Source organism: Excalfactoria chinensis, chromosome 3 (assembly GCF_039878825.1).
Source record: "Excalfactoria chinensis isolate bCotChi1 chromosome 3, bCotChi1.hap2, whole genome shotgun sequence".
Classification (NCBI taxonomy): domain Eukaryota; kingdom Metazoa; phylum Chordata; class Aves; order Galliformes; family Phasianidae; genus Excalfactoria; species Excalfactoria chinensis.
Genome location: NC_092827.1, coordinates 29,903,935 through 29,920,815, shown reverse-complemented (window position 1 = coordinate 29,920,815; position 16,881 = coordinate 29,903,935). Strand labels below are relative to the sequence as shown.

Sequence of the window (16,881 nt, the reverse complement as noted above, 5' to 3'; positions counted from 1 at the left end):
AACTGGTAGTCATGAACATTGTTCAGGTCATACCTCTATAGTCTTCAGTAGGCTCTTGTCCAAAACCCGAGAGGCTAAAGTTCTATCAGTCAGCATCTTTGGCAGGGAGATATTGGAGAAATATCTGGTGTGTATCCTCAGTAAAACTGAGAACAACATAGAACTTCAGAGGCTGTTAACAGCTGGCAGAGCTTCAGTCCAGGGGGATCTCAGTAACCATGAAGACTGGGCTAACAGAAACCTCCTGAATTTTGAAAAGGACAAAAGTAAAGTTCTGTCCCTGGTGGAGAGGCATCAGCACAGGCTGGGAACATCTGACTGATACATCCACTGAAAGAGACTGGAGGATTTGGTGAAAGTCAGGTTGGGCATAAGCCAGCAATGCACTACTTGGTACTGATGAGTGCTACTTCTAAAACATTTTATCCACTTTTTCTCCAGCTGAAGAAACTGGAGAGAGTAGCCCTCCATCAAACCAAAGCAGCCAGGGACCTGAAGCACAGTCTATGAGGAGAGATTAACAAAGCTGTGTTTGTTTAGTCTAGCAAGGAGACTAAGAGGTGATCTAATGGTATCCTATAACAACCTTGGGGGAACAAAAAAGCAGTGCCAAACTCTTCCTGTGAGAGCTGGAAAGGGAAGCAAAGGAATAGCTGCAAGTTACTACCTGGGAACACAGGCTGGATGCTAGGAGATTACTGCAGCATCAGCATTGGTTAAATACAGGGTTATGAGATCTCCATCTGTGGATCTTTTTTACACTGCTAAACAAACCCACATCTGACCTGAGCTAGTGTTGGTGTTAGTCCTGGTTTATAGAAAGCTGGATCAGATGATTGCTAGTTGTCCTTTCCAACTAACTCATATAGGATGGCATGGTTATTGACTTTAATACAGCATGAGATTTGCTACACAGACAGGGTTCATTTCCAACACCTTTTAGAAGAAACTGGGCTTCAGAGATTCTGTGGTTGCAGAAAGGCTTTCCTACATGATTTGTTGTCCTTCATTTATGCAAAGACATGCGGATGTGTATTTGAGTAGCACTATCCAGTCATTATGAAGTCACTTGAGAATCAGACAGTTTACAACATAGCTCTTATTTTAACAGCCAGACTTGATTCAAAACACAGAAAGCAATTTGACTTCTTTCCAGAACATGTTTTGTGATGGTTATTGGCAAGTCATAGGCCTTGCATCTACTATGTTTGTCAGTACAGTTCTACTGAAACAATCTCCACCTGGCTCCTGTTCCTCAGTTGAGCTGACTGTCATGGCCTTGTCCAGCAAAGTACATGCTCAGCTTTCTCACTGTCTTTGAGGCACCTCCACATTTCCATTAGTGGGGACATAAGAAGGACACCAGCTGGGCAGGTTAGGTATGCTGTCAGACAATGGCATAGTGTTTACCAATATAGGGGACTGAGTGCTCTCTCTAAAAGTACCTCTTTGACCCTTATGTGGCTAATGGTGGAGCTGTGTTTGATTACAGGTCAACTCAAAGTTTTGGCAAAATTTCATTTTTAGACAGTTCAACTATAGAGCTCCAATTTTGGGTGTTAAATCTTTCTCAGAGAAGAGTTAACATGTCATCTTTTGCTATGAGACCTGTTCTTTTGAACTAACCAGTACAGTTTCGCCTCATGATTTCACATGCATTTCACTTTCATTTCCCATGTCAAAATATTTTACTTTGGCACCCCATTCATGATAACAACTGCTTTTAAAGAACCGGTATCATGAGGAAAATCAAGTTTCCATAACAAATGTTAGCAACTCATGTTTCTTACAATAAAAATGATCTAGCATAAACATAACAATAAATAAATGTAGAATAAAAATACAGCAGTTCTTGGCTTGAACTGAGATCTTAAGATGTTAAGACCAACAGTTTTTAGTTTCTGGATAGTAGTTAGCACAAACATTCTAATAACCACCAGCATTTTAGCTGTGCTGATGAGGTGATCTCAAAAACAGTAGTTGGTAGAATTAAAAACATAAGGAACCTGTCTGTATGAATTTATTCATGACAGAAGCCCTGCACTTCCATTTCTTACCTTTAAACCCATGTGTCTATTAGAATATCAGTGCTAGCTGCAAAAGCAATCTGAAGATAAAAGTGATACTATCAATGAGTATTTTTAAAAAGGAAGATGCGTAGCCCAGCCTTAATCCTATTTCACACACATCTTATTAACTCCACATTGATGGGAGAGCACCGTCTTACAGCAAGCAGACTACTACTAAGGATGCATGTTTGCTCTATCACAGTGATCCATAAGTGAAGCTGTCATGTGCTAAAGAACGGGGTCATTCATCCAGAAGATGCAGTTGTTGATACTTCAGAGAGGTTTTCTAGGGTTATGACTCCTATTTAAAAGAAAAGAGAGGGGGGGAAAAAAGAGATAATTAATGCTATGAATACATACTCATTTTCTGAGTCTGTGACTCTCACAGATAGGATGTTCCTACCCCTGGTACACAGAACAGCTAAGGGGACATCCCTCTGAAACAATACCAGACTGATAGAGTGTTCTAGCCAAGCTAGTAATGACAGTCCTCCAGGTTTATAGCAGGCTCCTTCCCAGGAATATAACTGCATACAAGCTGCTATTTCTGATTGCAGTAGAACATCTTTTTCCTAGGACTAATTCTTCAAGATCCAAAGCAAGGCAGGCTGCCAAAATAACCTGCTTTTGTAGTTCTCTGATGAAGTTCCCTCCTACTCCTCTCCTCCAGGCAGTCCAGAAATAAACTCCCAACAAAAGTGTAACTCTGTACATACCCAAGAGCTACCATCCAGGCCTGAAGCAGCACTGCTACCAACCACAGCTACATTACAGCAGCAAAGGGAAGAAAATCCTCTCCTATGTTTCTAATCTAATGCCCAAAGGCACTCTATAAAGCCATTTGAAAGTATCATTCAGGCTTTTAGGTGGAAATAAAATTTCATTTATTATACTAGCTAAAAAAGCCAGTTGCTTTCAATTTACATTGATAATGCGACACAAAAATATACTTCTCAAACTTCATTTATGTGTGGATTCAAATTACCTCATATATGTATGCTTATTTTTTATTTTAATTGCTTTACCTTTCATTGTGACTATTTCAGTTACCTCACTGACATGAATAGCCACCATGGTAGCTGTGCATCTAGATGCAAAATTCATTCAGTTTAAGGAAAGTTCAGTCTCAATATTTCAAGAATTCCTTGAAAAGTCTGCCATATTATACTGACCTTCGATGCCAAACTAGGTTTCAGTCCAAGAAAGGAGAAGACTGTGTTGCTCTCCTTCGATTCAAAAAAGCCATCATAATCCTAGAAGAAAAAAAGAAAAAGAGAGAAAAAAAAGAGAGTCAACATCTGTATTCATGTGTTCCTGCTTGATATTCCCATACTCTGTATCAGAGCAAAGGATGATATGTAATAACACTCAAAAAAATACTGATACTTACCCATTTTCACCTATGCAAACTTATTCTTTAAGGTAATGATGATGCCAACTCCAAAAGAAATGAAACAAACGCATACGTTCTCTAACTGAAACACCTTTCACTACTTTATTTGATAGAGAAATATAAGCATGAACAAGAAATCCATTGCGGATATATTTTAAAGTAGTTAGGTGCCCAACAATGCAAACAAGCTCCTGATGAGGTTTCCAACTTGCATTTCGGCAAACAAAATACAAGCATGGAAACCTCCAGCTGACCTCCTCACTTCTTCTACGGTGGAACAGACTTCACTACCACTCTTGTAAAACTACTACTCTTCTATCATCAGATAAGCTGAAAGACTTCAGTTTTTAAGAGAAACAGTGAAGAACAAAGCACAACTTAGTGAACTGTTTTGGAAAATAGCAAGAAGCCAGGAAGTTTCAGGTTCTCTTAGCAGTTTAGTAAAGACTTCCTCTATGGCCACTGGCAAACAATAAAAGCACCCAGTTCAGATTCCTCTCCTCCCCCACATTACTGTAAAGTGGAAATATTAATCCCTACTTAACTGTTTATGACATGTAAAATACTACGTAAGTGTTGGGAAATTCCAGCTATGTGCTCATCGTTATATAGCAGCTATCTCTAAATATCTAAAACCAGTCATTACACTTAAAAGCATTCAGTAAGAGAAATCCCTTTAAATATTGACTGTACACACATACACTTTCAATACAGAATAGTAGCAGGTAGTCTCTGGACCTCCACATACTAGCCATCTGTGTGATGGTGGTTTGCAATGCTTATGACCTCAAAAGATAGCGCTCCTTATCCTCTGATCTTGTTAGTTTTTGAGACTGATTTCTCACTGTAACAGTTACAGGTGCTGCTTTCCCTGAAATTCAACCTCATTTTTTGCCCAGTAATATCTGCTTTACCCACTTGTTTCCCTCCACTTCTTCTGCCTCCTCCTAAAGCTGTAAACTCACAAACCACCCACAGGGAACATGTAAGTTAAGCAAAAGAAGCTCTAGTTGAAAAGCAGAAATCATTCTTTGACCTGGCTGTTGGTGGAAGGCCATAACGGTGTGTAAGATTAGGAACCTTCTATCTTCCAACCAAAGTTTACTAAAGCCTACCCTACAGTAACTCATGTCTGCATTTTGCCTTCTCAGCTCCTAAGTGAATATCACCTACTTACTTGGCCCTGTGAGAAATGCTAAGTTTATTTGCTTTCACTGCCAAATGCTTGAAGGAATAAAGCCATGCCAGAGCATAGGAAGGTACAGTCTCCTGCATTGATTAGCATCATGGATTGGAAAATAGACCTTGCAGACAGATGCTGCTTATCATTTGAGCACAGAACTATTACCGTTACATTTTAAAATGCTAACATATGGAGATATTCAAGACAGTAATAAGTCCCTTCTTCGTTACTTTTACGGACAGTCTGTTCTACCCAACTTTGACATTAAACATACAATTAAATAGAGGAAACAGATACATGTCTATCAATGAAAAATCCTTGAGGTGATGAGCTGATGCTAATTTCTGATTTAACATATAACTAAAATTAATAGGCACAAAGTAAATCCAGATAAATTTGACAGATCTCACAACTAGGCCATCGCATCAGCTGAAACGTTACTGGAAGCAAACCCAACAATGCCACGGATAAAAAGAGAGCGATGTAATCATTATATACCTAGATGAGTAATAAGCAATACTGAAGCTCTGCCAAAAGATGATCAATTAAACCCTTGACCACTAAGAATAAAAACAGAAAATTACACGGATGCTGTTAAATCTGAAAAGGATCTAGCCTGGCTCTGCTAAAGCAGATGAAAAGCCATGAGGAACATGAGCTGCATAAGCAAAAACATGCGAAGATAGCATCTGAACTGAGAACTAGCCTTTATTTTCACCTTGGGTTTATCCTCACATGTGTCACACTGTTTCTGGAGCCAAAGGTAGGAAAGCAGTGGATGAGTACGACCCACAGAGAGAAAAATAAAGGCATCCTTTTGGTGTTTGGGCAGATTTAAATTGGCTTACGTTACTCTTTATAAACCTGTAGACCGTAAGCAATCAACCTGCAGGCAGGCAGCTACTGCAAGCATTTCTGCAGCTGCGTGGCCGAAGGCAAACATCATTTTCACCACCCACCAGGAGTTTTCCTTCCTTTCAAGAGTACAGACAGTTTTCATGAGCCCCTAGTGCCCTGTTTACCTCACCAGTGTCCAAGAGAAGACTGTTCAGTTGAGTCATCATCTTGCATCACCATTTTCAAGCCATTTATTTTCCCTAATCCTGATGTTTCAATTAGCTTTAAATCCATCACCACTCTAAGACCATGTTCTTTTCATGTTTTCATAAGAAATGTGGAAGAAAATCTGGGTGTGCAAATAGTCACAGCCTAGGATTAATAATCACAAGGATCAGAGCCACATTCCTCGCTCCGACAGTGACTTTGTGACTGGCTCTTGCACCAGTATCTATGAACATTAACCCTCAGAAACCAACCATCAAAAGCTTTCTGCAAGTGCTAATTATCAATCCTTTCTTCTAGAAGAACACTTACATTTATCCCACATTTTTGCTGATTATGAAATCTGGATTCACTCTCTGAAAGGACCCCGAAGATTAACTAATGAGCTGAACTAAGGGTATGATTGCAAGAGCACAAAACCCGATGCATTCATTTGTTTTAAAATGAGCAGATCATTGAACAACCAAAAGGTGATCAGCTGGAAGAAATATCTCCCATGTTTTGAAATATCTGCATTACAAAGCTCACTATAATGCTATCGACACTTCTGTGCTTTACTGGGGGTTAGAAAGAAAAAAGCACCACACTTCCAAATAAAGCAGCAGTAAAATTTCAAACAGGAGTTTCCTTATTAATGTCTGCAATGAAAATATATTACCTCAAAATACTTTGAAAAAAATGTTATATAAAAATGCATAATAGCTCTATAAAATTTGACAGAAATCACTTTGGTAAGGTAGTTTCTTAAGTGATTTTTGAGAAACATGATCTCAAATACTACAGTCACAAGGACTCATCAGTTTAGCTTTACTCCTGTATGTGGCAGGAGTTCAAAGTAAATATCTCTGGCTTTCCTGGTTATATATGAAAGATAACATATTCTAAACACCCCACCTTTCACTTGACGTTTATAAGGAGAAGGTCTGTGGATATTTGTGCAAAATAGAAAGACCACGACTGAGGCTGAGAAAGGAAAACGGTGCCAAGGTCATGCAGGAGCCCAACACATTTGCAATCTAAGGGGTTCCCCCTGAAAAAACTCCATGGGACACATTGTCTCCTACAGGCTCCCTGCTTGGCACTGGGCTTCACTACCAGTAGCAGGTTACTTCCATATCCTCACCATCAAGCCCACAGGCTGTCTTGACCGTGGTACACCCATGCCCTGGAGGCACTCAGAAATCAGCTGATAAACTGAAACACGCACAGATGTGGCAAACTTGCACTCATGGCCCCACTGCAAAAGGCAGCTATGTGCACAGACAGAAATGTGACTGTATTACTTACTACAATCCTTGTGCTTCCCACAGCTGCTAATTACACTTTATTAACATATAAAACCATGGCAAAATTAGTAGCAAATAAAACAAAGGGGACAGAGGACATGAATAATCAATGACAGAGATGCACAATTCCTCTGGAAAAGTTGAAAAGACACAAAAATATCAGTGATAAATCATGAAGATGAGGGTATGAAAGGTTACAGACAATAAGGAGCACTAGACAGGATAAAAAATATATCTCTGGGTGGTCTGAGGGGATAGAGAAGTGATGGGACAACAAATGAGGTTTGTAAAAGGGTATTTCAAGGCAGAAAATGCTTCTTAACAAGATACCAGCCACATGACTGTTTCAGATTTGGCTTCTCACCTGCAAAGGAAGCAACAGCTTGATCACTACATAGTCTGACCAAGATACAGCCCCTCTGTTTTACCACCAGGGCAGTTATAGCAGTAAAGATGCTGGAAGAGCTACTGGAGGACAAATTAGCTGACATAATGAGCTCTCACTTTGTTGAAAATAAACAAAGCTAAAATCACTTAAGTTTCAGCTGCTCACCTTCAGAGCACCGCAAGACCTTGCTGGCCTTTCATGACTGTAGCTTACAGCTCATCTTTGCTTTCCCTGCTCCTGTTGAGTGACTCCAAACCAGGATAGAGGCAGACTGTGGCTGAAAAGATCTTCAAAAGCAAAGTTGCCTCAGCTGTTAATTTACATTCACTACCCAAATGCCACCACAAAGCAAGAGCTGCTTCGTTTTTGACCTGGTGGACAGGAATTCTGGCAATTGGGATTTGATGCTTTATTACAATAAAAATGCCTTACAACTTCCTGGCATTTATGTGGGTTTTATGCCAACTTATCCTGGTAGGAAAGCTGCTGGTCCTCAGGAATTCTCTGCTCTATAGAAGTTCTACTTACAGGGCAGCTCTTGCTCTGTCAGCAGCAACTACCAAGTTGTTCCTGGCTGCAGGAGCAGATGCATCTTGCCTATGATACAGACTCCTTATGTGTGCTGTATTCCTATTGCTATGAGACCAGGTAATTTCAATGATGTGATTACAGACACTGCCATAAGCAATGTGGCTGACTGTTTGTTAAGCAGGTAGACTGAGACTTGTTTAAATAACACTATCATTGCTACTAGAAAATATTTGCTGCACAACAGAGTAAAAATTGATGGTACTGTAGATCAGCGTAAATAATTGTCCTTCAAGGACAATAACAAAAGAGTGATGGCATTGGGCCAAAGTAAAACATTAGCACAAAGCAAATTCATCTACCAGTCAGCAATTACACAGATACTGTCTATACGTTAATGCAACTGAGAATAGAGAACATTTTACCAACTGCAGTTTCACAGACAGTGAATAAAATTGTTTCCAGTAAGTTCTTTTAAAGGAGCAACTTGGTTCTGTTCACCTTTGCTTTAAATTTGTAAGAAGAGAAAGGGGGAACTTGTTAAACATTTCAGATGGATTCTTATTGTTTACCAGGTGTTCACCACACAAAGAAGTAGAAAAACAAGCAGCCTACCCAAATGTAGCCTGCTTTGCTTTTTGAAGCAGATTTTTTTTAAATGTAATCATTCATTGGACAGCATATAAAGAGATCTCTATTGCCAAGCTTTTTTAACTTGTTTCTCTTTAGCAATCAGTTCTTCTATATATGACCATGACTTTTCTATTCTTATAAAAGAGGCAAGGTACTCTTACAAGAAATAATGGACAATTCATAATTTAAATGCATTGAATGAGCGCTCTGCTACTGACCAAGTGAATACTGTGGGCCATTGAGAACAAGCTGTTAGCATCCTTCCTAAAAAGGGCAGCTCAGTTCTCTGGGACAGATGACATTCATTCACTGATCTGATTAGGATTACAATAGAAAGCCTTAGTCAGCACAGCTCTCCTAGGAGAATGAACATATGTGCACATGTATTCCCAGTATTATAAATATAAATAAACAAAAATAAGAAAATAAGAAAAATTACACACAGTACAGTCTAAACATTAGTTTTCCATTAGCTAACTTTCTCATAAGATCTCTGGACAGGATTTTTGAAGAGCTTATATAACTGATTCTGCAAAGTAATTTGTTAGTCCTCTCCCGTGAGCTAAATACTTATTTCAGTAATCTCTCCAGTTGTAGGCTTCCAAAAACAAAGGCTTTTATAAAAAGGAGGCCCATGTCGGCTACAGCTCTATTATTTGGACAGTTACATGCTAAAGTCAGGCTGTTGTTATGTTTGCCATTCATTCAACAACCACAAAAGGATACACAGTCATCAAATACCCAGGAACTAACGTCCCTCACCTCTGCACAGCGAGTCCAAGTGCAGAAGGGCTTCTCAAAATTAAGATATCAAGGTGTCAGAATGTCCACCTGGGCAGGTAATATTTGAGTGTGCATCCAAGAAATATGGATGACAACAGGCATGCCACTTTTGTGCACCTTCTAGCTAATTTTTTTTCCAGCTCCTTTACAGATAATCTTAAGTGAGACCACATAGCATGAGCAGGACAGTTGAGTGATCAGGCCTGGACAGAACAGGTTCATGAAAGGCAGGTCCTGCTTGACCAGTCTCGTATCCTTCTATGATCATGTGATCCAACTGGTTGATGAAGGGAAGGCCATTAATGTAGTCTACCTAGACTTCAGCCAAACCTTTGACTCTGTCATGGTATTCTACTGCAGAAGTTGGCTGCTTGTGGCTTGTGGACAAGTAGACTCTTTGCTGGGTAAAGAACTAGCTGGAGTGCTGATCCCAGGGGCTGGTGATGAATGGAGTTAACTACAGCTGGCAATCAGTCACAAGTAGCATACTGCAGGGGTTGGTATCGGGGCCAGACCTATTTAATGTCTTTATTAATGACCTGGATGAGGGGTCGAGTGCATCCTCAGTATGTTTGCAGATGACACCAATCTGGGAGGAAGTGTTGATCTGTCTGAGGGTAGGAAGGCCCTACAGAAAGACCTGGACAGGCTTGACTACTGGGCCAAAGCCAACGGCATGAAATTCAACAAGATCTAGTACCGGGTCCTGCACTTTGGCCACAACAACCCCAGGCAACACTACAGGCTTGGGGTAAAATGGTTGGAAGACTGTGTAGAGAATAAGGACCTGGGGATCTATGCTTGGCTGAACATGAACCAGCAGTGTACCCGGGTGGCCAAGAAGGCCAATGGCATCCTAGCTTGTATCAGAAATAGTGTTGCCAGCAGGAAAAGGGAAGCGATCATCCCTCTGTCCACAGCTTTAGAGAAGCTATAACATGTTTTGGGCCCCTTACTACAAGAAAGACATTCAGGCCCTGCAGTGGGTCCAGAGAAGAGTAATGAAGATAGTGAAGGGACTGGAGCACAAGTTTTATGAGGAGTGGCTGAGGGAACTGGGATTGTTTAGTCTGGAGAAGAGGAGGCTCAGAGGAGGCCTTATTGCCCTCTGCAACTTCCCAAAGGGAGGTTGTGGCTAGGTGGTGGTTGACTTCAAGTTGCACCAGGGGAAGTTCAAGCTGGATATCAAGAAATACTTCTCTGAAAGAGTGGTCAGGTAATGGAATGGGCTGGACAGGGAAGTGTTGGTGTTCAAGAAATGTGTAGATGGGATACTAAGGAATATGGGATAGTAGGCAATATTGGCAAGTGGACAATCAGACTAAATGACCTTAGAGGTCTTTTCCAACCTTAATGATTCTGTGATTCATCATGTTGTTAAGCTGTTTGGACAATCTGAATACTATCCAATCTGACAATGACAGGAGTTTGAAAGGAGAGAGAGGCTGAAACACCAGCGAGTGAACTGTAGTAGTCACCCTCTCACAAGAAACCACGACTAAAAGACATAAATTAACCATCCCACACAGGAACTCTGCATGCACATATTTCAAGTTGGACATGTTTTAAGGCACCTATAACTTTACAATGGACATGCCAACTATATCTGTTGATTTTCCTCTTAGAACATTTTATCTGTACTGAGATCAGGTGACATCTCAGAGCACTGAAAGAAAAATAATAGATTCCCCTCTTCCATTTGTTTCTTTTGGGAATGAGACTGTCAGAAACATCTTTCAGCCTTTTCTTTGTTTTCTTTGGTCTTTGGAAGAACAGAAATGGCAAGGTATTAAAGAAACAAGAAAGTCACCAAAATTATAATGGGACTGCAATGAATTTATGTAATGTTTACTTATAAATGGACTACAACTGCTTTCAAAGTGTTTCTTATAATTTTATTTATTACATTAGCATGATTACAAGTGGTGGTATAACGGTGTAGTGAATTACTTTTCCTATCCATCTCCAAAATGTATCAAGTCTTTGACAGCTATTACCTTTATATGGTGGGATAATTCACAGGAACATACCTGCTACTTTACCATGAAACAGCTATACATAATATTTAGAAAGCAGAAAGTTCAGGCTAAAACTGCAGTGCTCAGCAGAAATTTACTACTCCACTACAGTAAAGAAAATTTCAGACATTATATGATCTCTGAGCAGTTCACTTGAACTTTTATCTAGAGTATCACTCTTCTGAAGGGTAAACTGGACCACAGTTACTGAGTTGGATAAGCTCCATGCAAGGGTGTAAGGAACCGTATGTAGCCTTGCCAGATACCACATTAGGCTTACAACTGCCCTGGCACCTGAACTGAAAACCCTACAGCAGTCATGCTGGAAGGGCATTATGTCACTTTGCTTGAGGATCCAAAGAAACAGCATTCAAGCTCTGCATAACAAATTCCACAGTGACAGACCAGGGTAGAAACTCTGGAATGATATCCAGCCAGTTTTCTCAAATCCTCTATTTTTCTCTTATTAGAGAGTAGTTACCAGTTCGTCATTTTAAACACATAAAAAAGAGCATCGTAAAAAGAAAAAGACAGAAATTTAACAGTACAAAGAAATCACTGCAACAGTATTTGCCTGCACACTGAATAGTTTCTTGAGAACACTGTCCCCCTTTCAGCAGCCTATTTTATTTCTTTCTTGTTTATAGGCCCTCACTGTTTTGATGGAGTTGATAGTCACATATTGCATTTCAGGGAAGGACAATAAATATCAAATATCTCTGCCTCTATTGCTGTGCCCACTAGACGGTCTATCAGTGCTTACCCTAACACTCTAAACCATCTGGACAGCTTCCAAGAGGAAGAAAAAAGAAAAGAGAAAGAAGAGTCAGTCTGCTTAGTAAATATTTTCTCTTTAACTCCTACCTGGAAACGTATTTATTTTTAAGTTTGATTAGCCTAAATTTCAGACTGTTTCACATCAGTGGCAGATTTTCTGCATAGAAAACTATCTTGAACCTTTATAAGGTTAAAATCAGAGTGCAGCTTCACTGGGAAAGGGTGATTTCTAATCTCCTGTACAGATCCAGGATTCTCTTCTAGCCTGCCTAAGCAGGTTGCGAATTCAATTGTGGAGATATCAGAGAACAGAAGAGGGAGGTGTGACACACAGGACATTCAGACACCACTTTTTCAGTCTGTCTTGCTTGCAACTTTAAGAACCCTCCACGCCCAGTGTTCTGGCTGCTGCTGATCCTGGTTGGATTTGTGTAGCTGTGGCTCCTCACCAACCAGGCAAATAAGCTAAAGTCCTGCTCAGGATCTACAAATTTCACTTCAGAAGCTACATACCCAAAATTAAGGCATTTCATTTATTGACATCATATTATAGTCCCCCCTGTGACTTTGCCCCAAATGTACCAGTTCTGCAATGACCTCTCCATCCGTCTGGACTTTCCTGTGTCTGTAGAAGAAAGATAGCACTAAGCAGGGTAATTACTTATCCATTCATTTTTTAAATAGTGTTTTTATCCTTCAAGAGTGGAGGAGGAAGGTACTGGAGCAGGTCCAGAGAAGGGAAATGAGGCTCGTGAAGGGCTTGGAGAATCAGCCCTACAAGGAGAGGCTAAGGAAGCTGGGGCAGTTTAGTCTAGGGAAGAGGAGGCTGAGGGGAGACCTTATCACCCTCTTCCAGTACCTGAAAGGTTCTTACAGTGAGAGTGGGGCAGGTCTCTTCTCACTGGTGACAAATGACAGGACAAGGGGAAATGGCCTCAAGTTGTACCAGGGCAAGTTTAGGTTGGATATTAGAAAGAACTTCTTTACAGAAAGGGTAGTTAGGTACTGAAATAGGCTCCCCAGGGAGGTGGTTGACTCACCATCCCTGGATGTGTTTAAGAGCCATTTGGATGTAGTGCTCAGGGATATGATTTAGCAGGAGGTTTTTAGAATTAGGGTACTGGTTAGGTTGCGGTTGGACTTGATGATCTTCAAGGTCCTTTCCAACCTGGGTAATTCCATGATTCTATGATTCTAAGACACCAAATTGTTAGTGCCAGTCTATGCTATCAGCAGTTCTTTAGAAAAAAATCTGAATAAGTCACATGCAAATTTACTAATCTGGCTGTTAGAGAAATATACAACGAGAGGCAGAGCATTAGAATTTTTCTTATACTTTGAAAGCAAATAATTTAGCTAGGAAAACTTAGAAAATGAACTACAGTCTTTAATTTCTCGTTTTCTTTGGGTATGGCCTTGATAACGCACCAATGTTCTGGCTATTGTCCAGCAGTGCTTGCATAACATTAAAGTCATTGTTTCTACCTCTGCAGTGAAGTTGGGAAGGGACACAGCTGAGACAACTCCCCAAGCTGGCCATAGGGATATACTATACCATATAACTACGTACTCAGCAATAAATACCAGGGAGAGTTGTCCTCTAAGGCAGCCATTGCTCAGAGACTTGCTGGAGATTGGTCTGATCTTGGGATGTGGTGAGTGACTGTGTTTGCATCATTTGTGGGTTTTTTTCCACCTTTCCTTCACTTACTAAACTGTCACCCCTAACCTACAAGTTCTTCTCACTCTTGCTCTTCCTATTCTCTCCCCTGACCTGCTTGGAATATGCGATGAGCAAGCAGGTGTGCTATTGCTTGGCACTCACACATCAACCCATAGAAGTCTGCTTTGGCTCCTGAACAAGGACACAAGACAGTTCAAGACAGCAAAAGACTTGATAACAGTGTGCTAGAATAAACTTAAAACTCTTCATGTAGCTGTTACTTGTCAGGCTATTACTTGCTGCTGCTGGTCACAGTGCTGACTCATCTGTTCTCAGCATTGTTTTTTTCCATTGCTTGCTCCATTGCTTTTTCCTTTTCTTTCTGTACATCAAATGCAAAGGGTTGTTAATGGCTGCTTTCAGTTTTTGCTGTGTTATCACTTAATTTTGCTATGCCTGGGGAAGTTATGATAAAAGCATTGGCCTCCAGCCTAATCTAGTATGTGGCTCCTGCACTGCTCCCATCCCAGTACTCTGGGAACCATTTTGTAGAGACAATTGGCAAATAGTTCTTTCTCCTCTACTCCAGAAGCCTCTTTGTGAAAGAAGGAAGAATGAAATCTGCTTCTCCAGGGCAGATGCTCCCACCCACGTCACAATGGCCTCCCAGTTTCTTGAATACCCCTATGTAACCAGATTGCTAAGTATTATTGCATGCACTGAAGCTGATTATGACTTGGCATAAAATTAAGAAGCCAGTTGGAAATGCTGTCCACGAACATGACCTGAGAAAATCAATTATTGGGCATCAAGGTGTGTGAGTCTTGTAAAGGAATGGGTAAGTGTGCCAGTGACCAAACCTGAGCTAGTTTTGGTGCCCCACAATCCAACCCTACACCTCTCCTAAATGACCACCATAACAGATGGATTCCAAGTCATACAAAAATGAACTGAATGGACATCTGATGGGGATGGCCCATAGACTAACTGAATGATACTTATGATGCATACATAAAAAGACTAGGGTGGAGGAGGGTGTTGAGAATGTATTGGATATGGGCAACAAATAGTACAGAATAAGGAATAATCTGGCTGGCATAGGGTTGTCTTCATACTATGATGCTTTGTTTTGGGTCTGTGACTGAAATAGCATTGATAACTCACCAGTGTTTTGCTGTCGCTCTACAGTGTTTGCACAGCAGCCAAGCCTTTTCCATTTCTCATTGTGCCCCCTTCTTACCTCCCACAATGAGTGGGCAGCAGGTTGGGAGCATACACAGCTAGGACAGACAATCCAAACTGCCCAAATAGATACTGAATGCCATACAACACTGTACTAAGCAGTAAAACTGGGGAAGGAGTGCTTTTCTTTCAAGAAAGATATTGCTTTCAGACCAGGTTGGCACTGATTCCCTTTTCAAAGTTGTGAGTGATTGCCTTTGCACTACTGTTTTTTTGCTCCATCCTTTCTCTTTTCCTTCACCTATTAAACTTTCTCTATCTCAGCCCATGAGTTCTTTTACTCTTGTTCCTCCCATTCCACACTCACTTGCCCTGGGCAGGAAGCTAGGAGAGGGCAGTGGGAGAAGGGGAGGTGAGTGAGAAAGAATCTGTGTAGGTTCTTAGATGCTAGTGGAGGGGGAGGAAGTCATTGTTCTGTCCTCCATTACTGGACACAAGGATTCCAGTAAAAACTCATCTGACAAATAGTAGAGAGGGATGTTTAATATAAAATTATAATGTCATTCTACACTCTAGCAATGGAGAGAACTAGAATCATGCTGCCGAAAGGCCACATGGTGCCTTCTGAGGAAAAAAAAGTTCAGCTTTTATAGCTTTTCCAAAGCACCTCAATTTTACTTTTCCATATGCGAAGTATATAAGGAGCGTGCACTCAAGCGCTGACATTTCCTAACCCTTCCATGATACTAGCTATAGCAGGATAACTGTAGTCATCTCAGATTTATACCACTGTAAATTAAATGAGGTTTGTGTGTACGGTCTCTGAGATATAGACTTCTCTCACAGACATACAATGTTACAGCAATGTCACTAAGATGAAACAACTGATTGTGAAGTCACAAAAATATGCAAATTATCATAGTGTCACTGCTATGACATAGTACTGGATTATCAGTAAAATGATTTGTGTTATTGTGGGCTCTCAGCTCTTATCGAGCTTGCTCACAGGAAATAAGAAATGATTCACACTGAAAAAAGTTCCTTTTTCAATATCCTATTAGCAAAGCTTTGTACGGAAAAATTGGAGAGTGGATATTAGAAGATTAAGAAAAAAGACAAGATAGATTAATGATCATATCTGCAATTACATCAGCGCAGAAAAGCGTCACTGTCTCACTTATGCTTCAAAACATGGAATTCGTCTGCTAATGTCAGAAAGATCCCTCTCCCTGTGTTCTGTGTGTTTGTCCGGGGGAGCGTCATCTTTTCAAACCTTTTTCCCCTCTATACCAGCTATCCCATATTCAAATGGACAACACCAGCACTTCAGGGGAACTAAATGGAAACACTGAAGACAAACTTCAGTAATGAAGTTTTTCATTTATCTATTCATTTTATTTATTTTCACAGAAAATAAATAAATAAAGTGTGGCTATGAACATGCCATAGAATCATAGAATCATAGAATTACACAGGTTAGAAAAGACCTTGAAGATCATCAGGTCCAACCGCAGCTTAACCATAGTACCCTAACTCTAACAACCCTCTGCTAAATCATATCCCTGAGCACCACATCCAAATGGCTCTTAAACACATCCAGGGATGGCAATTCAACCACCTCCCTGGGGAGCCTATTCCAGTAAAAGTACTCAAGGCTCCTACGTCATACTCTCAGGAATCTCTCTTGAAATTGTGAACAAATGTATATTTTGCTTTTCTGTGCCTAGCCTTCATATTTTTATGGAAACAGCAAAGGATCTGACCAGTCTGCATTCTAAGTCTGCATTGTCAGTGATAATGTGCAAGTAAGAATGAGTACATGGGTAGCTCCTGGTAGTATGCTGAGACTGTAGAAGTGGCAGGGAGAGAAACAGACAGTGTTGGTTAATAGAGCGTATTGGATTAGAAACTGGCTG

The 16,881-nt window shown here is 40.5% G+C and overlaps 1 protein-coding gene across 1 annotated transcript in view; it reads right to left on the bottom strand.

Moving 5' to 3' along the window:
* Positions 1 to 912: 912 nt before the first annotated feature.
* Positions 913 to 16,881, bottom strand: part of SH3BGRL2 (SH3 domain binding glutamate rich protein like 2) — a 38,321-nt gene continuing 22,352 nt past the window's right edge. Inside the window, exons 3-4 of the mRNA XM_072332426.1 lie at positions 3,242 to 3,322; positions 913 to 2,370 (exon numbers count right to left, since the gene is read on the bottom strand). Coding sequence (XP_072188527.1) covers positions 2,362 to 2,370; positions 3,242 to 3,322 — 90 coding nt within the window. The 3' untranslated portion in view covers positions 913 to 2,361. The remainder of the gene's footprint in view (positions 2,371 to 3,241; positions 3,323 to 16,881) is intronic.